A 25,598-nucleotide genomic window follows, 5' to 3' on the forward strand; every position below is an offset into this window, starting at 1 on the left:
TGGAAATATATAAAATGATGAAGGATCATCATTCCATACATTTCTGTGCAACTATATACACCGGTGTTTCGGCCTATTTGGGCCTCATCAGTATAGTGTAGCAAGTTAAAAAAGTTGTATGTTAGCTTGTAAAAGGATTACTACAGGAGCAAGGTTACCATTTTTGGTCATATTGTTAGATGACCCGCATATCGCAAGGCTACAACTAACACTGCCAAGGAGGTAAGGCTACCTGAGGAAATGAAAAGCCATAACATTATTAAATAAAATGATGTTGAATAATCGAGTACAAACATAAAAATAAATAAGCAAAATTATTGGCTAATACTCGTAAAGTGAATGTGAAATTAGTTGGAAATATATAAAATGATGAAGGATCATCATTCCATACATTTCTGTGCAACTATATACACCGGTGTTTCGGCCTATTTGGGCCTCATCAGTATAGTGTAGCAAGTTAAAAAAGTTGTATGTTAGCTTGTAAAAGGATTACTACAGGAGCAAGGTTACCATTTTTGGTCATATTGTTAGATGACCCGCATATCGCAAGGCTACAACTAACACTGCCAAGGAGGTAAGGCTACCTGAGGAAATGAAAAGCCATAACATTATTAAATAAAATGATGTTGAATAATCGAGTACAAACATAAAAATAAATAAGCAAAATTATTGGCTAATACTCGTAAAGTGAATGTGAAATTAGTTGGAAATATATAAAATGATGAAGGATCATCATTCCATACATTTCTGTGCAACTATATACACCGGTGTTTCGGCCTATTTGGGCCTCATCAGTATAGTGTAGCAAGTTAAAAAAGTTGTATGTTAGCTTGTTAGAATGATGATCCTTCATCATTTTATATATTTCCAACTAATTTCACATTCACTTTACGAGTATTAGCCAATAATTTTGCTTATTTATTTTTATGTTTGTACTCGATTATTCAACATCATTTTATTTAATAATGTTATGGCTTTTCATTTCCTCAGGTAGCCTTACCTTCTTGGCAGTGTTAGTTGTAGCCTTGCGATATGCGGGTCATCTAACAATATGACCAAAAATGGTAACCTTGCTCCTGTAGTAATCCTTTTACAAGCTAACATACAACTTTTTTTAACTTGCTACACTATACTGATGAGGCCCAAATAGGCCGAAACACCGGTGTATATAGTTGCACAGAAATGTACGGAATGATGATCCTTCATCATTTTATATATTTCCAACTAATTTCACATTCACTTTACGAGTATTAACCAATAATTTTGCTTATTTATTTTTATGTTTGTACTCGATTATTCAACATCATTATATATATATATATATATATATATATATATATATATATATATATATATATATATATATATATATATATATATATATATATATATATACAGTGATGAGCGCGCTAATAACCGGCAAAATAGCACAAAAGATGGAAAACGTATTAAGTTCTGAGATAAAAAGAAATGAAACTAGTCGAGCTGGGAAATTTAGCGATATTAACGTATGAATTTACATTATATTGATTATTTCCCACCTTTACACGTATCAGATCAGTATGTCAACTAAAACTGTCACTTTGACAGTGGCAGTTGCCAAACTTACCCGATACGTTTAAAGGTGGGAAAAAATCAACATAATGTAAATCCATAGGTTAATATCGCACAATTTCCCAGCTCGACTAACTTCATTTCTTTTTATCTCACAACTTAATACGTTTTCCATCTCTTGTGTTATTTTGCCGGTTATTAGCACGCTCATCACTGTATATATATATATATATATATATATATATATATATATATATATATATATATTGTATATATATATATAGACGTACACACCGGCCATGTGAGTCCCATTTTGCCATATGCTGCGCACCGTCCGAGACCCGTTTTGACCATGCGAGACCCTTCAGCGGGACTCGCATGGTTTTATCGTGTATATCGGTTGCAGAAGGTCCAACTTATCCAAAAAAACTGATCAACAAAAAATTTTTTTTGGACTCGGAAGTCTGTTTGCTATCGCAAAATATACGGAATTTAGTTCATAGAAACGCACCATAGGCGGCGCACAGGTAGACTGTATGTAAGCTGTATGTCCATCCGAGACCCAGATTGATCAAACATTATATGCGAGACCCAAAACCCGGCAACATTGCTTTGTTATAATTTACTAAAGGAATTTCATTTGAACTTTATTTTAGCCAGGGCCGCGATTCAAAAAGAACGACTGTCCGCCATATTTAAAGACGGCGTAAATCGTGTAGCCGAGAAGCAGAATCGCGGGACTGATTATATTTTGTCAGCAGGCTACTTTTCACCAGATTATTGATTACGTATTGGTTGTATTCGGTGGGATTTTGTATTGGATTAAAGAAGGGCTCCCGCCATTCTTTAATACCGCTAAGTTGAAAAAAAAACGTTTGTGCGATGAAAAAATTTAAAGTTGTATGTATTTTTTAATCCACATTATAAAAAGATAATAAAATACAAGTCCAAAAAATGTTTTAGGGGTGGACAACCCTTATCATCTAGGGGGATAAAAATCGGTCGAACCGTTTCAGAGGAGTTTGGGAACGTACTTTATGACACAAGAATTTTATATAATATAAGATACTATTTTATTAATCATATTTTTGTTAAGAATCTGATTTGCTAGATTAAATGAATTTTTACCGAAAAATATATATCAAACGAAATCGAATTAAAACACAAATGTTTAGAAACACGTTATTTAATAAAAAACTTCACAAAAACTACACTCTGTAAGAATTGTAAACAAACGTTTTAATTTTTACCCAATCAATTGATTGAAAGTTTTCTCCAGCTTTATTTTTTTTAAATTTCTGTACGTCTGCTTTTTTCGGAACCCTTTTTTCTTTTATGAATCTTGTAAAGTATTTAAGCATAGTTTGTTTGTCCTTTTCGGTCCATCGGTGCCTTGCAATCGCTAAAAAAAGTTAATACATAAATAGTTATTTATGATATAAGTGTTAAAAGTACACGTTTAAGGCACGCATGTGAAAGTTTGCAGAATGAGCTATAGCAAGTTCTGCAATTCACATGAGTGCCTTAAAAATGTACTTTTTAACACGCATATCATACAATATTTTTTCTACAAACGTAATTACAGAACAATATCTACAAAAACTTTTACTTGAACTTGACTGACATTCCATTTTTATATTTTTTGACATTACATCAAAATTGTCTATACGGTCAATACGAACTGCAGTGCCTTAAAAGTATTTTAAAGCACTAGTGCCTTAAAGTAGCATTTTTAACGCATGCATGGAGTGCTAAAAATTGCATTTTTAACACGGTTGTAGAAAAAAAATAATACTTAAAAATTGTAACAAAAAATATGCCGTAAATTAGTTATAAAATTTGGAAAGCATTTTTAATTTTAACAAAAACAGGTAATTGTCCTTTTACAAATGAAATTATTATATTAGAGTTTTTTACGAATAAATATTTTTTAAATCCTATTAGGTAATAAATGTATTATTAAATTAAAACAATTGTATTACGAGTAGCAGAGTAATAGTTATCTAAAGAAATTACCATTTGAAGTGCTTTCGGTTTTTTCAGTAGTTGGCACCTCCTTTCTTTTTGTAACTAAAAAAATCAAATAATACATGCATTTTTTCGATATACTCTTATTAAAACTGCTTTACCTTTATTATTTTGCATTGGATGCGTCATTTCATGGGTAAATAACTTTCTTTTACCCTTCGACGAAACTTTTTCTGCAAATTAATAATAATTAGTTATTTGTTACTTTTAAGTAGAAAACTGCTTTTAAGAGTTAGGAGCTACTCATCTTTTTTTTTTTTTCATTTATAACATTTATTGTAATGATTTTTTAAAACTTCGTTTATAATAATCTTTTACCTACCATTTTTATTAGCTTGTTCAATCTTTTCGTCGGTTACATCGCTAAAATTACTTTTAGGACTCCAAGAATGAGTAGGCTCTGTTAATTCTAAAAAATGGATTATTAAACTTTTAGGCAATTACCAATGCGAGTACACTAATTCTACCTTTTTCATTTATTTCATTTACTTCTGTTTCTATGTCTTCAATTTCCAAGTAGTCATTTTCTTCTATATTGATATCGTCTAAGCTCTTTCCTTTGTAAATATTAACATCACCTTTATTCAAAGCGATCATTAGTTTGGCTATTTTTGCAGTCTGGTATAGATCTTGAGGAAGTCTAAAAAATATTACAACTATTAATTATGCTAATATAATAATAAACCACTTTAACAAGATTGGCTTACCTATACCATTCTTCATGGGTTTTTTTTGTATGGCCCATAAAAATGGCTAATTGTTCCATGTCAGTATTATTAATGTCCATAATCTGTAAAATTGTTGCAGTCTGTTTTCGAAATTTGGTAGAAGTTAGAGAGTTGGGATCCTTTGCCCCACAGTTTTTTGCAAATTGTTTAATTACACTTGTTCCATGAAACCAACCTTTCGACGAATTTGGATTTGCAAATATGTATTTATTATCTTCTGGAATTTATTTTATTTTTTCCCTTATTTTAATCATCAGCTCAATTTTCTCGTTTAAAAAAGGAGAAATTAAAATAGCTACAGGTTTGCTACCTTTTCCACCTGTAATAATTCTTCTAAAGTTTCTACACAATAGTTTTTCTGAAACAGTTAAACTTTCAGCAATTTCTTTTTGAACACTGGGCTCCGCAAATGATCTTTTGTAAGTAGAAATTTCAAGGTATTGAATCTCACCGATGCGTTTTCTATTTAGTATTAAAAGAAGGGCCATTATTCCTTTTGCTAAGGTTTTATATAAAGGAAGTAAATCATTTTTGTCATTTTGTTTCCCCTCCTTTTCTAAAAGTTTGTTTAATTTTTTGGCACTGTCTTCAACCTGATTTTTGACAAAATTATTAAACTTAATTACGTCACTTGTCACCGGAAGTATTTGGGGTTTTTCCCATTGCTGTTCTTTCATTGTTTTAAGGGCTAATGAAGAAATTTCATTGGCCCAACTGGTCTCTAATAATGTTTTTAAATCTCGAATGCTTTTTTTTCCTCATTAGGGTTTTTAAAGGTAAATAATGGGGATTTTTTTAAAATCATTCGATTAATTATATCGCATACTTGTTTTAAAGTGGTACCCATATGAAGTGCTAATGATGAAGATTTAAAGCTTTTATCGGCATTACTAAATCCCGAAATTACTTTTGTGGCCGTAACTAAATCGTCAAATAATTCTGGTTTCATAGCATCAATTAGGTTCTGAACAGGTGTGAACTCTCTAAGAGCAATCAAAAGTCTTGCTAATTCTCTCATTTTGTTGGACGTTACTGTTACAATTTGCTTTCTTTTATGTTTTTTAAGATGGGTTTCCCCGAATAAACATATTAAAATATCATTTTTTGCGGTGGCGCTTATTTTATCTGCTTTCATAATGCAAAATACCTCTTTCTTTAATCTTGACTGTGATAAAAAACTGTTTTGGCAGCGAGAAGCCGCTAAAAATGTTTGGGATTGAGTTAAGGCATTTAGTCGCCCACACTTTGTACCAGTGTGTTTGTCTTGGCATTTTTTAGCATGCTTATAGAAAAATTTTTTTTTGTACACCCCAGAACAGTTTTCGCAAACAACAAAATCGTCAAAGTCTAATGCTTGGGCTTCCGTGGGCCTTCCAACAGCCACCACTTTTTTTTCTTCTCTAAACAAATGAAAATTTCCTTCCTTGCGTAAAGAATCCCATAAGGTTTTCTTTTCATTAGATCCTTTTGGAAAAGATAAAATCTTTTTTACTCGACTTTCGTCAGCATGATTTCTTTCCAAATGTCTTGCAAAATGACTCACTTCTACGAAACAAATTGGACAGAAATTCTTTCTATCCCAAACTCTGTTTTTTCTATGTGAAAGGGCAACAATGGAATTATTAGTTTCGATCTAAAAAAATTAAAAGTAAGACTGTAAAAAAGTACATTTTAAAACTAAATTTAAACAATTTAAATTAATTAAAAAATTACAAGGGACAGGCCCGCGCCAAACACACTTGGCGCCCTTGTGCATTAAATTACTGTGCGCCTTCACCTATTAGGCCAGGGTAGATCCTGTTTCGAGATAAAAAAAAATTTAACAGCATTATGCATACTTTATTTTGTAATTATTCGTTTAAGTACTTGAAGGGAAGTGGATCGGGAGGAAAAAAAATTGAATGGGGGTTGGTGGGGGTGGTTTATAGGGGTGAAAAATTTGCCTTGCGATTTCCGGCTTAGGTTCGCAATTTTTCTAATAACATTGAACGTAAAAGTTGTAGATATTAAAAAAACAAACAACTTTTGTTCTATATATTTTTCAACATAACCTCAAAATTTACGAGAAAAATGCCAAACACCACTTTTTCATGTTCTTCGGTGTAACTTTAACAAAAATTATTTAAATTTAACCAAATTCCGGGAAATATACCTTTTTGCATCTAATATTTTTTTAATTTTTTTTAATGGCGGATATTGAACGGTTTCCGAGAAATTTCAATCGAAAAATTTGGTAGCTCAAATTGAGCTTTTTAACTTTTGTGGGTGGGCATTATCTTCGTTGAAATGTGTACTTTCGAATGAAAAAAAAAGGTCACCTTAAGAAAGAATTTTTTTGAAAATCGCAAAAAAAACCGAAAAAAACCGGTTTTTAGGTTATAGAATTTAAGTGATCGTTATAATTTTGAAGTTATTTACTTAAATTTCGGTTTAAACTTTGTAAAACATGTTAACATAGTTATTTATAAACAGTTTTCAATTATTTAAACACGATCAGTTAATAAAACTATTGTTTTAACAATATTTTTGCATACAATTTTTTTGCAAAATTGACGAAAATTTTTTTTGTATTTAAAAAAACAAATCGAAAGTATTACATATATGCAATTTTATGAAAAAGGCGATAGCTTTTGAGTAAAAATTCTTTGAAAATTTTAAAAAGTGGTAGACTAGTATAACTCTAGGTTTTTATGTGTTCAGGACCGTAGAAATAAAAAAGAACGTAATTTTAATTTTTTTTATTCAAAATTTTGTACAGATGTTTTAATTACAAAATTAAAAATGAAAACTTGTTACACGTGCAGTTTACAAAAACAATTTGATCAATTTATTTGTGCCTACTTCTTTTTGGAACTGGTTCATTAAAATTTTCAACGAATTTTTACTCAAAATCTATCGCCTTTTTCATAAAATTGCATAGAGTACTTTCGATTTGTTTTTTTTAAATACAAAAAAAAAATTCCAAGCAAAAATGTCAATTTTGCAAAAAAAATTTTATGCAAAAATATTGTTTAAACAATAGTTTTATTAACTGAACGTGTTTAAATAATTGAAAACTGTTTATAAATAATAACTTAAAATTATTATAAATAATGTTAACAAATATGTTTTACAAAGTTTGAACCGAAATTTAAATAAATAACTTCAAAATTATAACGATCACTGAAATTCTATAACCTAAAAACCGTTTTTTTCGGATTTTTGCGATTTCCAAAAAAATTCTCTCTTAAGGTGCCCTTTTTTTTCATTTGAAAGTACACGTTTCATCGAAGATAATGCCTACCTACAAAAGTCAAAAAGCTCAATTTGAGCTACCAAATTTTTCGATTGAATGTATAGTGTCATTTTATGAAAAAGTGAAATTTCTCGGAAACCGTTCGATATTCGCCATTAAAAAATTTTTAAAAAATATTAGATGCAAAAAGGTATATTTCCACCAAATTTGCTTAAATTTAAATAATTTTTGTTAAAGTTACACCGAAAAACATAAAAAAGTGGTTTTTGGCGTTTTTCTAGTAAATTTTGAGGTTATGTTGAAAAATACATAGAACAAAAGTTGTTTGATTTTTTAATACCTATAACTTTTACGTTCAATATTATTAGAAAAAATGCGAACCTAAGCCGGAAATCGCAAGGCAAATTTTCCACCCCTATAAACCACCCCCACCGACCCCCATTCAAAATTTGTTTCTTACCGATCCACTTCCCCTCAAGTACTTAAACGAATAATTACAAAATAAAGTACGCATAATGCTGTTAAAATTTTTTTAGAATTTTGACTATTTTGAGAGGATCTACCTTGGCCTATATACCGCTTTTCACAAAATTTTAACTATGCACGTTTAAGAACGACAATCATAAATAACAGGTAAATGACGCTGGCCTATTGCTGGGCTCTGGGTTCATAATCCATAATCCGCCCTTCTGGCTAGTGGGAACAATGGTTAAGCATGCTGTCCTTGACTATTGAAGGAGGACAAAGATGTTTTCGTGCATAAACGTAAATTATGTATTTAACCTTTAACTACACGCGCTGGCGTATTTTGTACGCCAGATATAAGAATTCTACTGCACATATATTAAAAAATTTAATTTTTGACCTTGTTTATCTATCTAACCTGTCACTGGAATGTGATTTACAATTTGGTTTTAGTTTCGTTATAATCGGCGTTCTGAGAAGATCATAATTTACAGTTTGTTGGTGGACAATAATAGGTGGACAGTAATTTGTTGTTTCCGGTGGTGGTCAATATACACCACGATTATAATAATCTAAGTAGTAATATAAGTACATATTTTAATTGTTTTTTAGTCATTATGGCACAAAATATATTTTTCTTTATAAACAATACTTTTTCTCCTGTAAAAAAAGCACATTTAAAAAAAATTATTAGTAATTTTATTTATCATGGAATCCAGTTATTCCATGATTCCAGTTATAAATCCCAATTGGCTTACTGAGAAGGAACTCCAAGTATTCACTGATGCCGAATAATGTTTATAACAAACAACTAAATGTATTTCTTAAAAAAAAAATAAACAAATCCGCTGTTTTTAAGTGTATTTTCTTGTGGCGTATAAAGTACGCCACGCGTGTAGTTATGTTATAACTTGATGCGCGTGTAGTTAAAGGTTAAGATAGTTCTTGCGCTTTTTGTTATTTAGCCAAAAACCCGGAGCGCCTTTTCATAAATATATATCACTTATATATTATATCACGTATGGACAGAGCGGCCCTGACAAGGGATTCCCAATGACTGCTAATAATTATTAACCTAATAATTCTTTAACTTACGTTAGAAATATGGGGCTTTCCGAGGGTTCGTCCTTTGTTAAAGTTGATTCAGGGCAAGTTACGTTTATGGTCTAAAATTAATAACACACAATCAGTAATGTCTATAAATAAATAAAGAATTACATTGAGCAATATCTTTTAAAATAAGTATCTACTTGTCATTTTGTATTTTACTTAAAATAAGGATTTATCCAATACTTTTTTGAACTGATTAAATATGTCGTATTAAAAAATTACCTTAAAAATTGGAATAATAGTTTCCTCTTCCCCTCCCTCAGACTCTATTTCCGTTTCGGGTACATATGAGGATGTGTCACGTGACTCGCTAAAGTCTTCATTGTCTTCATAGTCTCTATGGTCAGTATTTAGATTCGTGTCAATTTTGGTCAAAATTGGATAGCAATCAAAATTTACAGCTTTTAATGGAGTGTAAGTTTTTTCTTCCAGCTAAAGCAATATTTAATAATTAACACCAAAATAAGACTTTTTTAAGATATTACGTTTTATAAAATAGAGCAAATAAGTAGTATGAAGGTGCAATAATATGTCGATAGGCGACTTAAACCATATTATATTTTTCGACTGCACTAAATATACACTTGAAACATTGGAACTAATGACGGAATTAAATAATATAAAATTTCCTCTTCCAGTAAATATTTCAGCACTCCTTGCTTCATTTGATAAAAGAGTCTATGACATATTAGTTCATTTTGTGATTAGGACGAAAGTAGACATTTGATCTTTCTTACGTCATAGTTTGTGGCAAATAGACTTTGTCTGATGCCAAAAACACACACACACACACACACACACACAAGTAGTATGAAAATAAACAAGTTTTTGTTAAATATTTTGTTTAAAGCAATTTTTACCTTGTCGTACTCAGGCGATTTTGATGCTTTTTCCTCTAAATCATTTTCTTGAAATTCATATAAATCCAAGGTTTTGTTTAAAGGTTGTGAGTCGTTATCAATGTTATCATTAAGTTTAACATCTGGTTCCAGTAAAATATTTGCTTTGGGTTTTAAATGGTCCTGTTTTTTTTCTTTATCATACTTATTAAATGGAGTCTAAAAATTAAAATAGTTTTCTTGGTGTATACTTTAATTTACACTAAATGAGATCAAGACTTACCTCTACGTTATTTTTACTTTCAGATAATGTTGATTCATCTATTTTATTTTCTTGACATTAAAAAAAAAAAGGGGAGTTGTTATAGTTTGCAAGTAGTTATCAATTTTTTCTTTAAGGTTAACGTTCGATAAGATCTTTACATTGGGCTCTAAAAGCTCAGTTGTTTTCTTCGCATTTTGTTTCGTTTTGCTAGGCGGCCCAAAATAAGATTTCCCCATCTTATTTGCATTTGAATAATCTTTTTCTAAAAATTTAAGAAATAAATAAGAATAGAATAAAAAATTATTTATTCCACCAACAATTGCCAATAAAAAAACATAATTTATAAAAGCGCTCCGAAGTTTATAATAAAATGGCATTTTTTAATTTATTAATTCATTTATAATAAATATTTTGTAAAAACTTTAAATAATTAGACGTGTGTAAGTAATATTAACTACTTTGCATAAATTAAAAAACACTTGAGGTACTTACTTTTATTATTTTCGTCCAACGCGAGTTCCAAAATTTTTTTTGATCTATTTTCCATATGTACCTAATATTTATCCTTGCGCCTAAAATCACTATTTTACGTCCGCCCTTACTATTCACAAGAATTAAAATAACCGCTGAAACAAAACTGTTAAATTCGAGGTGAAATATACAAACCGGGGAAGTACCTAAAATATTCGGCAAACATTACGAGACCCAGCGTTGTGGCAACATCGCTGGGTCTCATATTGTTTGATGAGTGTGCCATGTATAACTGGCGGGACTCGCATGTCCTTTTGACTTGTAAGTGGGACTCGCACGGTATGCTCCGTATAGATTTTTTAAACTAAAAGATTTTTCTTACCCCTCTCTGGGGCCCATAAAAGTTCATATTATATTCTTTATTTTTCTATAATAAAAATCTAATTATACACTTTGGTTATGGTGGGTCTCGGGTGGTCTGCTGGATATATCGGGACTCGCATGGTGCGTTGCTCGCGTATATATATATATTTATGCACAGATATCAAAGTGAGGTCCTGACATTACGCGCACTTAGTGAGGACCGGTAGAAAACGTAGACATAATCGTTTCAACTCTTCATAGTGACCTTGACAAGTAAATAGCAATTAAAAAATGACGAGTATACACAAAAAAGATTACGTATATGTGCCCCGTATTGTTCAAGTATATTGCCACCCAAGTGAGGCCATTACACGCAGCTATTAAAGTGAGACTGTATATAATTTTTCGTTATGCGCACAAAGTGAGGACAACTTTACGTGTATATTTCCTTACAGCTCATCAAGTGAGGACCATACAGTGTTGTCGATAAATATGAGATTAATCGTTTCTACTGCCTTTTTCTGTATAGCACAGTAAGAATTATTATTGTTTCGTTGTTTCAGTCACTTGTAGTTATAAGAAGGATGTGGACTCTTTGTTCTTGCTCGTACTGTTTGTTAATTTTATAACATTTTAGTACCTCAGCATTAAATCACGGTAGCCTTATCGGAGACTAGCGTTAATAAAGAAATAGTTTTATATTTTTTAATAATTTACGTTAAAGATGGATAGGAAAGCAAGAATTTTGAAAATAGCGTTAGTTGAGAACAATAATAATCAAAATGGAGGATACAGTGATAGTTCAGTTATGTGAAATTTATATTGAACTTAACATATAAATATAAAAGCCCGACTTTTGATCTAAGGGGAACACAGTTTTTACGGTACATACATATCTGTCATTTGTCAACCCCCTCCCTTCCATTTCCCCCACCCCTTATTTTTAAATAGGGAATAGGGGCGTGTGCTAGCTCATTTGAAACGATATTCAATTCTCTATCCAGTATTATTAACATTGACATAATTATCTATACAGAGTGTATTTTAGTATAGGTACTGTTGCCCCTGTCGATTTTCATTTTGAAACGACAATTTTCCAACCTTAATTTTAGTATACAAGATGATTTACTTAATTTAATTAAACTTAATGTACCTTTTTTACTGACTTAATTTTACAGTTATTCCACTAGATGGCAAATACAGTGAATATGATCATATGTTTTATTTCGAATAATCATTTTAAAATAGTTTTAGTTTTCTATTTTCTCTGAAAATTGTTGCAAGCTTCTTGTTCTTATACTTAAAATCATGTCACTACAAATTTATACGAGACTACATATTAAGAGTATAGAAAGTATTATAATATATGACATACATGCTTTTTTCCATTTATTGAAGATATTTCACCTTATCCTGAAACAATGCAATGTGAACAAGTGTCCTCAACTAAAAAAATATATCAGACTATTTTAATACTAAGTGTATAGTTTGTACTATAAACCGTATTGAAATAGATTGCAACATGTGTGTGTGGTTGGGATATTGACTAGGAAACCTAAGGCTTCATTCGCCTAATCATATTTACCTTTGATTCTTATAACAATAAATAAAATTGATTAACATTTTATATCAATATTATTAGTGTTTTTAAACAATATCAGTATGATATATCAGTATGATAAAGTCAAGATAAACAATACTATAATAGAAAGCTTTGAGGTCAAACAATGACTGCGGCAGGGTGATCCATTATCGTCTATAATGTTTAGCATATTACTAGAAAAGGTTATACAGGAAGCAAACATTAATAGAACAGGTCTGATCTACCACAAAAAACATCAGTGCTTGGCATTCGCAGACGATTTGGTAATCTTGGCTAGGAGCAAAATAGAACTTATAGAAACAGTCATGAAACTCGAGGAGAGGGCAGCAACCAAAGGATTGTATATAAATGAAGCAAAAACAAAGTATATGGAATGAACAAATAAGCAATTCGTTCGGGGGCAATACATAACAATGACAACAGCGAAGGGAACACAGTATAAATTCGAAGAAGTTTAGAGATTTGAGTACTTAGGAACTGTCTTCACAAGAGATCCTAACTGTGAAGAAGAAATACAAAAGAGAATTATGTCGGGCAACCGCGCTATATTTGCTTTTAATGGGTTGTTAAGAAGTAAACATATATCAAGAAGAGCAAAACTAAGAACTTACAAGACCGTAATAAGGCCGATAGTAACGTATGCTTCTGAAACATGGGTCACAACAAAAAAACATCAAGAGTTGTTGTTCCACCCGGTGGGAAACTGAGCTCTATCAAGATCCTAACATACTAGCAGTAATTAAGGCGCAAAGACTTAGATGGTTGGACCATGTGCAGAGGATGATTCCATCTAGAATTCCCAGAATGGTACTATCTAGTGCATTGGCAGAGAAAAGACGAAGAGGAAGACCGAGGTCACGATGGAGTAATGGAGTTAGAGAAGATATGAGAAGAATTAACTGAAGGAACTGGGAAACAAAAGCGACTGACAAAAGGGAGTGGAAAAGAATAGTACATCAAGCCATGGGCCTACTAGGCTCGTACTGCTTACATATTATAATATCAGTTTTCTAATATTATCCAGTTCCATATCCAGTTCCGAATCCAGTGGTTATATTTCTTCCGTATTGTTTAGTTTCGCTTCCAGTGATTGTATTTTTTTTCTTGTTTTTTTTTGAAATATTTATTTATTATTTTATTACTATATTTTTTTATTGTGCTCATAATAGATTGCAACATTGTCTACAGACATGAATGCAGTAACAATAAATAAAAAAATCGGAGATCCACACCCCGGATTTGAAATCGAAACCTCTGCTTTACGAATCCGAGATCCGAGGTCTACCCACTAGGTCACTAGGCTATCGCTCTTAAGACAATATTTTTTCCTGAAACGGGGAACTTCTAAAGCCGGGTCTAGACTATGTAACAAAACATGCTAATAACAAAGTTGTACAACAAATTTGTTGTACAACTTTGTTATGTAACTTGGTATAATATAGCATGAGTATCCAGACTATATAACAAAAAACAAAACAACAACATGCGCATAAATTTTGCAGCATTTTAGATGGATAGCTGGTAGGTTAGGTAGTATATAGAAATGCGTCATATAAGTATGGAGGATCTCTTCATAGCAACAGCAGCTTGTGTAATATTGTGGAGGCGACACCGGCGTGTTAAATTAATATTTTGGATGTGTCCTTCATTAGCAGCTCGAGCAAAATATAGGTAGTGGTACAGCTCTTTTAGCTGATCTGGAAAGAGATAACATAGACCCATCGACAGGAGACATTAAATGTGATGGCAGTTTTAAAAACTTCTTAAGAATAGAAAGTTCTGATTTTGAATTTCTTATAAATGACATCGGCCATAAAATAGGCAGGAAAGACATTTCGAGATGCAATTCCAATAAGAGAAAGATTAACAATTATATTATTAGCAAAGTATATTTTTTAAACTTTTTACTCATTGTTTCAGAGAGGAAGTATAACATTTGTGTAAAATTTAATTCCTCAGTATTATCGTCTTCACCTGTTCATGATTGAGTGTCACTGTCTGTTTGAATTGGTGTAGCTGGAGAAGTAGCGGATGTAGGTGTAGTGGACGGAATAGAAAGGCTCAGATATATTGTATGATTGAGTGCCTGTTTGAGTAGCTGATGAAGCAGTCTGCATCTGTGTAGCGAATGAAGTGAATGTTACAGGTTTTATGTCTGAACACTCTGCTCTGTAGAGAATAGTATTTATGTCAAATTTAGAGTTGATTTGCACCGATTTGCTGTTAAGGTTCCGCGTACTGCTTTTCTTTTGTTGGCTTGAGTTATAGGCGTACGTGCATTAGTTTTAACTACAGTTTCTGTATCTATTTTCACTTCTATTTCAGTCTATTCATCGTGTTTTTTATTTGTTTTTTAAATCAATAAATGTAGCTCATCCCATAGCAATCCCATAATACTCGTTACTTACGAAATAGCTCAATTAAATGAGTAGTCAGTTCTTTCGACAATTTCATCGCGTAAATGACCCTACGTGAACAGAGCAAAGAAAAATCTAGCACAATCACTCCAGAATGAACAAGGCGATATGACTCCAACGGTTGCTGCTCGCGTAGGTACTATGCCAGAGATTGTTTCAATAACATGTTTTTAGGTGTAGATCAGTCGCGGTGCGGTTTTATAACTTTCTTTGATGTTTACCGACATCTGTTGGATAACATAAAACATGCTATATAACCAGAAAAATGTTATACAACACTGTGTTTTAAAACTTGTTTTTTTAAAATTTTGTAACAAGTTACAAAACTTTGTTATTTAACATGTTTTGTTACATAGTCGGGACCCAGCTTAACGGTAACTGCTTATTAGGTAATACACTAGAATTTCTGAATATTTTTTCTGAAATCTATCGAATGGTACCAATGGTTACTTTAAAATCTTAAATAGGAACTCCTTTTTTTATTTCAGATTTGGATTCTTTGCGTAAAAATAAGCAACTTTTATTCGAAACGTTTTTTCTAATTACGGATAGGTGGCGCTATAATCGGAGAAAACGGGTGTTGGAAATGGAAAATTAAATTAAAATATGGAAAGTCCCCACTAAAATGGAAAATTTTACTTAAATTTTTTGGTTTTAGAACCTAATAATCACAACCCAATAGGTCCCCAAAGCGCTCGAGTGACTGCACATTTAGCATACTTTGCTCCCCTACTATATGTATTATAAATAATATGCGAAGTAATTATTAACCCAAACAACCATAATTCAACTTTTATTTACTAATAAAGAACTGGACGAAAGTGTCACATCAGCTTTTATGAAACACATGAATATTTACATAAAAAGGTATGTGATCTGCTTGAAATCGATATTCCCAAAATCATCTAAAAATTGTTTATACATGAGTACTTTGAGACTCTTGTATGAAATGTGAATACCGAAATACGATTAGGAATCTCCATTATGTAATTTTTAAATAATACATAATTCTTAGGAAATGAAAGGTATTATACAAACGTGTTAAAAAATACTACCTACTGAAATTTTTTGATGGCAATAAATGATGAATTGGTTTATCGAATTTATTTTTAAGGTGATACAGTAGCGATCAACAGGTAGCCAAAACGCTTTCCAAGATTGAGGCTGTAATTTTGAATATTTTTTCGAGATATTTGGCACACGTATTTATAATATAATAAAGAATGGCGGTACAGAGCCCAAATTGAAAAATATATTAATATGTGGAAATTACTCTGTAAATAAATACAATATTAAAAAAACGAGTCTGTACCGCCATTAAGAAGAACAAAAAAATACACTTTCTTCAAATAAACTTTTTTATCAGATGCCTAGATTTTGTGTCATTTTGGAACTACTAATGAAATAAAAAATTTTAGTAGTTCCAAAATGACACAAAATCTAGGCATCGGATAAAAAAGTTTATTTAAAGAAAGTGTATTTTTTTGTTCTTCTTAGTGGCGGTACAGGCTCGTTTTTTTAATATCTATTGTATTTAATTACAGAGTAATTTCCACATATTAATATATTTTTTAAATTGGGCTCTGTACCGCCATTCTTTATTATATTACGAATACGTGTGCCACATATCTCGAAAAAATATTCAAAATTACAGCCGCAATCTTGGAACGCGTTTTCGCTACCTGTTGATCGCTACTGTTTCCTCTTAAGTAAAATATGTCATTTGGATATTTTTTTAAACTCGATAGATCCTAGGGACATGTCGGTAGATCGGTAGGATCATCACTTTTGGGAGTTTTGGGAATATCCCAATTGACAACGCAATATACACCGACGCCGTCTACAACGAGCGACGAATCAGAGATGCCAGATTGGGGTACTTTCGCCCATTTTTAGGGTAATTTGAAAGCACATGGGAAAATTTTTATAGGTTGAATTGGTTGGGGAATTTTTCGGGAGGAAAATTGAGCAAACTGAATTGCAATATAAATGTATGTAACATATAACATTATATTAACATTATAACCTATCGAGTATATAAGAAGGAAGAGAGACAGACCCCGAAAATCTTTTAGAGATAAAATGGACGAAGCAATATTAGAAAAGAAACCTGCAGGACTGGAAAAACAGATAGAACTGAAAATAACGGTCAAGTGAAATAATACAGGAAAAACTATGGAAATCCAGGGTGGTCAAGAAAAAACAGGATGTTTCTAAATAAATGCGACAAACTTTAAAGGGTAATTCTATATGAAAAAATAATGACAGTTTGCTCTATAAGCTATATAATTTTTTTAAAGAAAAACATAGTACGCCACTGAGATATTTCAAATAACAAATCATTTTGGAATTACTCGTTCAATTTATGATATATACAAAAATCTATTATTCCTTTTTTTCATACGTCGTTCGTGCCGTTTTTATGCAAAAAGTGAAACATCTTAACGCGTACAAAGTATTCGAAATAAATTTCTATATATTATTCATATTATGAAAAAGAACTTGTCAATTCTAATTCATATAGATATACCTGGTTTGTTTTTTTTATTTCAAATTACACACCCACGGACACACGACAATGTTGATAAAGCAAAGTTTACAGAACAGGAAGACAAAACTATTTAACCATTGAGGCTATAATGACAAGCAGCAGTATAATAATATCACTGACTATTCATAAATTTGTTGATACTTCGTAAATCTGATCTTCGTGTATTTTAAGTATGTACGTATAACATTGTAATACCATAAAAGTGATAGGTATTACCTGACAAATGACCTTTAAAAGCCATAACAATTTTTAGGTTGCATTATTTTTATTAGAGAATTTTTGTGAGCTAGAAATAGTTTTCTTATTGTTACAATTATTTAATATTAATTGTCTTAGGAGTAATCTTAGCCCAAAGATAATCTATAAAGTCCAAAAAAATAATGGATGTAAAAAATATTATATTTTTTTTTGTTTAGCTAATGCCTCGATAACTAATGGCCATTGGCATGGTAGGTACGGTAATTTTGAACAGTTAGGTACCTAGTGTCATGTGTAAGTAGTGTGTGTTGAGTAAGCGCCTTGTTACTTTGCAATGTCGACGTCATTGTCTTTGCAAAGAGACGCTAATTGTATCCGAACGTCTGCTGTCCCTCCGGTGAGAACCGATCCCACGAGGACAGAAACTATATTCATTTATTAATTTATAATAAATGAAAAATTTCCGACCCTGGTGAGATTCGAACCCACAACCTTTCGGATTTTCTAGATCCACAGGCAGGCGCTCTTACCACTGAGCCACGGAGGGGGGTAAATATTATATTTATATATCAGCGTCTCTCAAAATTTGGCGCCCCCAAATTCTGGCGCCCCGGGCGGTCGCCCGGCTCGCCCGCCCCTTTATCCGGCGCTGCTTTAAGGCACTAGTGCTTTAAAATTTTTATGGCACTGCAATTCGTATTGATCGTATAGGCAATTTTGATGTAATGTCAAAAGAATATAAAAATGGAATGTCAGTCAAGTTCAAGTAAAAGATTTTGTAGATATTGTCCTGTAATTACGTTTGTAGAAAAAATATTGCATGATATATCTGTTAAAAAGTGCATTTTTAAGGCACTCATGTGAATTGCAGAACTCGCTGTCGCTCATTCTGCAAACTTTCACATGCGTGCCTTAAACGTGTACTTTTAACACTTATATCATAAATAACTATTGAAATACTGATTACAAAAATTTATAGTATTTTAAGCCTTTCTGAGAGCATATGCGCAAAAATTTCGCTCGAATTATTTTTAAATGCGTTCATTTTTTTCGAATACTGAGAAAACCTTAAGTATTTTTAAAAAATTTAAACGCAGAAAGAAATATTACTGTATTATCCATGGTCGAAAGTCCTTGAGAACTTCTATAAATATTTATTTTAATAAGTCACAGGGGTGAAAAAAAATAGTCTGATTTTTAATTTTAAATATATCATTCAAAAGAAACTTTTTGTTCATTATAAGGGACTTTCTGCCCTCGGGAATAATGTAGTTTTCCATTTTGCGTTTAAATTTTTTTAAAATACCTATTAGTTATCTCAGGATTCGAAAAAAATAAATGCGTTTAAAAAGAACTCGACCGAAATTTTGCGCCTAGGCTCTCAAAAAGGATTAAAGTATTAAACATTTTTGTACTGTTTGAATTTATGCGACGATTGACGATCCACTGTTTTAAAGATTGGTTGAACAGATGTTGCCAGTTGTATGGTCCTCACTATGTGTATCGTAAGTTATTCAACAGGGCATAGAATATACATGGTTAGAAAATATACGCCAAAGTCAGCGCCTCTATGCGGAAAATCTCTGAACTAAAAATTGATGTGGACCATACAAAGTGAGGTCCCACTTTTTTTTGTAAAAAAACAGTGTTTGCTATCAGTACATGTCTACGAAAAAGTCTTACATTGATTGACTAAGTGAGGTCCGTATACTGGACCTCACTTTGTACAGGACCTCACTTCAACCGCAGTTTCTTTTGATATGTGGCTCACTTCATACGCTGGGAGTAAATATATATATATATATATATATTGTATATATATTTGTATATACATATATAAATTGTTCAGATTATATTCGTAGATATATTATTTAGTTCGCAAATTATTTTATTTTCGATTATGGCGCCATCTATCGACAACTAGAATAAATGTTACAAATGTCACGGACGAAATGTAATCACCGACGTGCGTTTTTTCTGTCACATACAATTTAATGCGTTAGAAAGAAATCGAAAAACTGTGACGCACTGAAAAATCCTCATGAGAAAAAGCATAGTCCGTGATAAATACACATTTATGACATTTATTCTAACATGACATTTTAGTTAAATCTGACAGTTGTCACATTTTATTTGCAATTTGGTATAAAAACAAATCAATTTTGTTTATTGCATTTATAAAATGGTATTTTCTTTGATTTGTATAGTCTTATAAATTGTACAGATTAAAAAAATTTTATATAGAATAATATAATATTATTTAAAATTAACATGAAGTAAAACTCCCTAGTGTAGTTGGTATATTTAATAAAAATTCAAAAAAATTTTTAAAAATCCAAACGGATTACGTTCAAAACGTTTTCGGACTTATCAGTCCATCATCAGTGAACTCTCTGTCCTTGCTAAATAGCCACAATGCCAAACACTGGTCAAGATGTATGTTCTAACTACATGGTGAAATCTGTTAAACAATTTGACTTACATTGGATGCCAACGGATTAGTACTAGGTACATGATGCTCTACTCCATTAATTAAGAGATTTTTTATTATTAGGTCTACATTGAACTACGTTTAGTCTGTCGATTGATTGTATTAGGTCTACATTGAACTACGTTTAGTCTGTCGATTGACAGACTAAACGTAGTTCAATGTAGACCTAATAATAAAAAATCTCTTAATTAATGGAGTAGAGCATCATGTACCTAGTACTAATCCGTTGGCATCCAATGTAAGCCAAATTGTTTAACAGATTTCACCATGTAGTTAGAACATACATCTTGACCAGTGTTTGGCATTGTGGCTATTTAGCAAGGACAGAGAGTTCACTGATGATGGACTGATAAGTCCGAAAACGTTTTGAACGTAATCCGTTTGGATTTTTAAAAATTTTTTAGAATTTTTATTAAATATACCAACTACACTAGGGAGTTTTACTTCATGTTAATTTTATTTAACTAGATGGTATACAGCCAACCTTCGGGTATTATCCCGTTTTATTTTTTATAATATTATTTAATATTATATTATTAGCGCCATGTATTGACAACTAGATTAAATGTTATAAATGTCACCGACGAAATGTAATCAGCGACGTGCGTTTTTTTTCTGTCACATACAATTTAGTGCGTTAGAGAGAAATCGAAAAACTGTGACGCACTGAAAAATGCTCATGAAAATAACTATAAACAAGCTGTGATAATATTCGATCTCTAAATTTATATATTTTTTTACATAGTTAGCGAGGCTAATTTTATCCCAAGTGAGTAGCAATTTTTTTGTAAGCTTTTGGTAATAACGACAAAATAAGTGTCAAAAATACCTATCTAAAAAATAAGACTAATTCCAGGACGTGGCCAGTTTTTGAACCGGCCAGGAGACCGGCTCAATTTTGAAAAAAAAAATATATAAAATAAATTCAGACAACAACAATTTGACTCACAGCTCTACTAAGCACACTTAGGCCGTCCGCATATGGGTCGACGCTCGAAGTAGTCGACTCGATTCCAGTCGCGCAGATCTCTCCTCGCCACTAAGTTCCGTAGGCGAGGCGTTTTGGGATTGAAAATTGAAAATCTCCTCGTCTTGTGCGACTCTCGTCCCTTGCGATCGGTAGCGCACGAGAAAGTTCGAGTGAGACGCAGGTTTCCAGTCATGAAGCTAAGTTAATCTTATTTGTTTGATTCGTTTTTTGTTGATTTTTGCCCTAAATTAAACATTAGTTTTTTTAAAGGTTAATGAATGGTATGTTCGTTGATTGTAGAACTATTAGCTTTGTGGAGATATATTGTTTCTAATATAAAATTCTGAAAACACTGAACTTTGGTTTCTAGGTGTTTATTATAAAATTCGTTGGGGAAGTAGAAAAATACCCTGAATTGTATAATGCTCATTGTGTACAAATTATACTAAAAATATAACAATACCGTTTTTTTTACAGATCGAAATAGTGGTTTTGGTTGATATGTATATAAAAAATGCGTTCTTCCTGGTTGGAAGATGTGAGTAAACTGAATCGACTAGTGTGCGGAAAACAATCGCTTGTGCCGCAGGGTTCGTACAAGACGAGCAAGGCGCGCGAACTTCGAGACGTGTCTTCAATCGACCCATATGCCTTATTCGGAAGGCCTTATTCTAGTGCCATAAATTAATTTAAATATTCTACAAAAGAACAAGCCATAGTCATCTCTAGAATTGAAGGTAAAAAGTTCATAATTACGTTGTAGTTGTTGGATCACCAATTAATGTGATTTTCGCCTCTAGAATTTCGAATTAGAGGATATCTATCTTTCTTCCAAAAACACTATTGATTCACTTCATAATGCTTGTAAATACAGTGATTACCGGCAAAATAGCTCAAAAGATGGAAAATATATTAAGTTGTGAGATAAAAAGAAATGAAACTACTGGAGGTGGGATTTTATCGGTATCAACTTATAATTTACATTACCATCATGGATAGTTTCCACCTTTATACCTTTAAACGTCAGCTAGTTAACTTCGGTCATATATCTACGAGGTGCGGCTAAAGATACAGTGGTGCTCCCTATTTTGCGCATGCGTCAAAATATTTACAACGTTGTCATGTTGTTTACACATTGACATCGCCGGGAAATTCAAAATGCTAGCTCGATACAAGGAATCTTTTATTTTGACAAATGACATAATATTTTAGTAATGTAAATGTAAATATAAAAATAACCTATAAAAATAAAATTCTATTTTGTTTTACCTGTACCTGTTAGGCAATTAAGAAAATATAAGATCATTGAAAAAATTAAAACGTTAAATATAATTATTTTGTCAGTTAAAGAACAACATAACCATCATACAATATGGAAGTGCTATTTTAGGTTTAGAAGTTTTTAAATACTTTTGCATATTATGGGTATATAAAATGACACTATTGCAGAATCTACTGTAGTTGAAGTGCTGTATAATCAATCACAAATTGCCTCAAGAATTGTTATTGAAAGAATATTTGGTATTTTATGAAAAAAAGATTCCCCATATTTATATGTGAAATGAGATGCAAGTTACCTTTTGTTTGAAGAATAATATTAGCTTGTATACTTTTACATAATATTGCAGTTGATAAAGGAGAAAACATTGAAAGAGGATGCTGTTATTTAATCGAACAAGCTGTGGCAGTACCTACATTTTCAACCAGGAGCAAATCTAGTGCAACTAAATTTTGTGTGTGTTTGTTTTAAAAGATTATTCTCCATTTAACTCAAGCCTAAATGGCAGTGGCGTAGCGTGAGTGTCGGCCGTCCGGGGCGGAAGACAATTTTGCCGCCCCCTTATTTAGGTATTTTCATTTAATGTATACTATACATTACATACATTAATTATAGAGAAAAAAGTATATCTGAGTTTTACAATCACGTTTATCAATACAAACATTCTTTTACTTTAACCAATTAGATACATTGATATAACTTAGGTAAGTACCTATCACTTAAGATTAGGTACACCTTGACGATCGACAAATAAAATCAATTTTTAATTAGAACTAAAACGATACTATATTGTTATATTTTATTTTTATTGAAAAGTAATATGGGTATTTGTTAGAATTAAAATGATTATTTTTTAATGATTTTAGCTTCCAATCGTATAGTAAGATATTTGATCACGTGTTTAATTCTCTCCAATCAGATTAAAATTATACTGAGAATTATCTACTGTAGAAAATTACCGATAGAATTTTTTTAAGTAGATTGATTCTGTTTAATGGCAACCAGTTTCCTAGTTTTGACAACTGTCACAATTAAGAAAATATCCATAATATACGTATTAAAAAATAATCTTACGAATATCACACGACAGTAAGAATAAATAATAAAATAATGTTTCATTTTTACTCAAATTTGTTGTCATTGGGCAATAGCCACTCGAGCCCTGCGGGCTCTCGTGTCTATTGCCAGACAACAAATTTTCGAAAAACTGTTGCATTATTTTCAATTTATTCTCACTCTCTTGTGATATTATACCATACCCGAAAATTTCCGTCTTCAATTAAAAATTTATACGTCTACTTTTTTTAAGAGCAAAGTATTTTATTGCACCGTCAATGTCTATCGCATCACACACATCTTGCTCAATAGACAAAATAGCCAAATTAGTTAGTCTTAGAGTACTCACTGTCGATCTTAAATAATTTTTAATTAAATTCAATTTTGAAAAACTCCTCTCACAGCTCATTGCTTTAGCAACTGTGAAAAATATCCGGAACATTATTAAAATATTAGACAGAGTATCTTCCAGCTTGGATTTAACAATAAATTTAAATAATGCAAGTGAGTCTGCATTAATCAATTTATTTTCGTTGCCTGTAGCAGCAACGAAAGTCCGCAGTCGAAGTCTTTCCAACTTGAAATCCTGCTCGTCAATTTCGTCAGATGCGTAGTCTAGATTACATTCAGTGTTGCCTGGATCTAATAACATAACCGGCGTTAGATAAGCAAACTTATCCGTTAAATTCTGTAGCTGTTGAAAATGCTCACGAATTTCTGCAATAACTCCTATCTAACGAAGAAAACAGCTTTCGTCTCAACTCATTTTCACAAGACAAGTTAGCATCTCTAGTTCCGTCATCAAAAATGGGCTTTTTTGTTATGCGCCTCCGAGGTTTAATAGAAACTTCAAGTTCTTCACACATATTTTTTGCATAACCTATAGCGCCATTTACCCATTCCTCTCTTTTCTCTGTCAATATCATCTGCATATCATTTACTGTCTGAGCGCACAATTTTATGTCAAGTCCCTGTGTTTGTAAATATTTTTGTGCATCATGCACTTCATGTAGCACCGGTTGCCACAGACCCAAAAAACAAAAAATGAAAATGACTGCATCGAAACTATTAAAGCACCTGCATCTGTCCTAGTATTTAATCTTTCACCTGCCTCTGTCAGTTTTTCCAAAGTGACGAGAATGTCTTTGTAATGTTGTTGCCAGTCGCTACACAATATCATTCAAAGAAACGAAATTCCCCGAATTCTTCACAAAATAAGTTATGAAAAATTCCGTGCTCCTTTCAATCGGTCTGAATTTGTAGTTGCGATAAAAATATAAAATGGTTCAAGTATTTATAAAATATTTTTTAATATTTATTGTTAAATTTTGCCGCCCCCTAAAAAGTGCGGCCCGGGGCGTGCCGCCCCTGCCGCCCCCACCTCGCTACGCCACTGCTAAATGGTCCCAAATAACAATTTCATGTTCTTGGTAGATTCGATATTCAATATTCGATAAAGGTTTATTCCAAGAATAAACTTTTACGAATATTCTAAGTAACTACGTACATGAATGTGTTCAGTATATTTTATCCGAGAATATTCTTTGAAGTATATGCAAAAAACATGAAAGGACACCGCACACATCTTATGGAAAATATGTCACTCAAATTTAATAAAATTTATATAAATAGATTCGTTTTAAATTAACGGTAAATTTTTATCATTGCGCCAACTCTTAATTATGATTAATTACGGCGCAAATTGCAATTAAAGTTTATCAAAATCACATTTTTGGAGTACATAAATGTGTCAGTTACAATCACTATTGCTCTGGGTGCTATTCAAAACAGCTTAAACCCTGCTGGGCCTAAGCGGATTAGTGAAACTAATCCGCTGATTTATGGAGTACCGATAATTTGGGTATTTTAAAATATTTTTTCTCTCTCTAACTTATGTACGTACCCATTTGATTTCAGATTTATTTTTATCAATTTCTGCTCTTATTATTGAAAATACAGAGTTGGCGCAATGATA

At 31.9% G+C, this 25,598-nt stretch overlaps 4 protein-coding genes across 5 annotated transcripts in view; 2 read left to right on the plus strand and 2 right to left on the minus strand.

The window, feature by feature from the left end:
• The window catches only part of LOC126892258 (catalase), a 540,038-nt gene that overhangs the window by 292,669 nt on the left and 221,771 nt on the right, over positions 1-25,598 (plus strand). The window lies entirely within an intron of this gene.
• LOC126892268 (catalase-like) overlaps positions 1-25,598 on the plus strand; it is a 290,237-nt gene that overhangs the window by 26,560 nt on the left and 238,079 nt on the right. The gene's annotated exons all lie outside the window — the stretch shown is intronic.
• Positions 2,725-4,426, minus strand: LOC126892265 (uncharacterized). 2 transcript variants are annotated; one of them, XM_050661778.1, is made up of 6 exons: positions 4,290-4,426; positions 4,050-4,222; positions 3,905-3,991; positions 3,684-3,755; positions 3,571-3,624; positions 2,725-2,956 (listed from the first exon to the last, which is right to left on the minus strand). In XM_050661778.1, the coding sequence occupies exons 1-6, from the start codon at positions 4,367-4,369 to the stop codon at positions 2,763-2,765; spliced, it is 660 nt and encodes a 219-aa protein (XP_050517735.1). In that variant the 5' UTR covers positions 4,370-4,426; the 3' UTR covers positions 2,725-2,762. The 2 variants fall into 2 exon arrangements, with proteins under 2 accessions (XP_050517735.1, XP_050517736.1); XM_050661779.1 differs by having other exon boundaries at positions 4,050-4,238; positions 4,290-4,417.
• LOC126892705 (uncharacterized) lies at positions 5,772-10,981 on the minus strand. Its single transcript, XM_050662337.1, has 5 exons — positions 10,925-10,981; positions 9,981-10,178; positions 9,343-9,552; positions 9,106-9,176; positions 5,772-5,943 (listed from the first exon to the last, which is right to left on the minus strand). The coding sequence occupies exons 1-5, from the start codon at positions 10,979-10,981 to the stop codon at positions 5,856-5,858; spliced, it is 624 nt and encodes a 207-aa protein (XP_050518294.1). The 3' UTR covers positions 5,772-5,855.

Source organism: Diabrotica virgifera, chromosome 9 (assembly GCF_917563875.1).
Source record: "Diabrotica virgifera virgifera chromosome 9, PGI_DIABVI_V3a".
Lineage (NCBI taxonomy): Eukaryota > Metazoa > Arthropoda > Insecta > Coleoptera > Chrysomelidae > Diabrotica > Diabrotica virgifera.

What these genes read in the sequence shown, in the direction of transcription:
- LOC126892265 (XM_050661778.1), bottom strand. Translation starts at nt 4,369, where the DNA reads ATGGACATTAATAATACTGACATGGAACAATTAGCCATTTTTATGGGC. An exon ending in ACCCATGAAGAATGGTATAG is followed by an intron (nt 4,223 to 4,289) that starts GTAAGCCAATCT and finishes AATATTTTTTAG; the next exon opens with ACTTCCTCAAGATCTATACC. An exon ending in TGAACAAGCTAATAAAAATG is followed by an intron (nt 3,756 to 3,904) that starts GTAGGTAAAAGA and finishes ATTAATTTGCAG; the next exon opens with AAAAAGTTTCGTCGAAGGGT.
- LOC126892705 (XM_050662337.1), bottom strand. Translation starts at nt 10,981, where the DNA reads ATGGCACACTCATCAAACAATATGAGACCCAGCGATGTTGCCACAACG. An exon ending in AATCGCCTGAGTACGACAAG is followed by an intron (nt 9,553 to 9,980) that starts GTAAAAATTGCT and finishes ATATTGCTTTAG; the next exon opens with CTGGAAGAAAAAACTTACAC. An exon ending in CTATTATTCCAATTTTTAAG is followed by an intron (nt 9,177 to 9,342) that starts GTAATTTTTTAA and finishes TATTAATTTTAG; the next exon opens with ACCATAAACGTAACTTGCCC.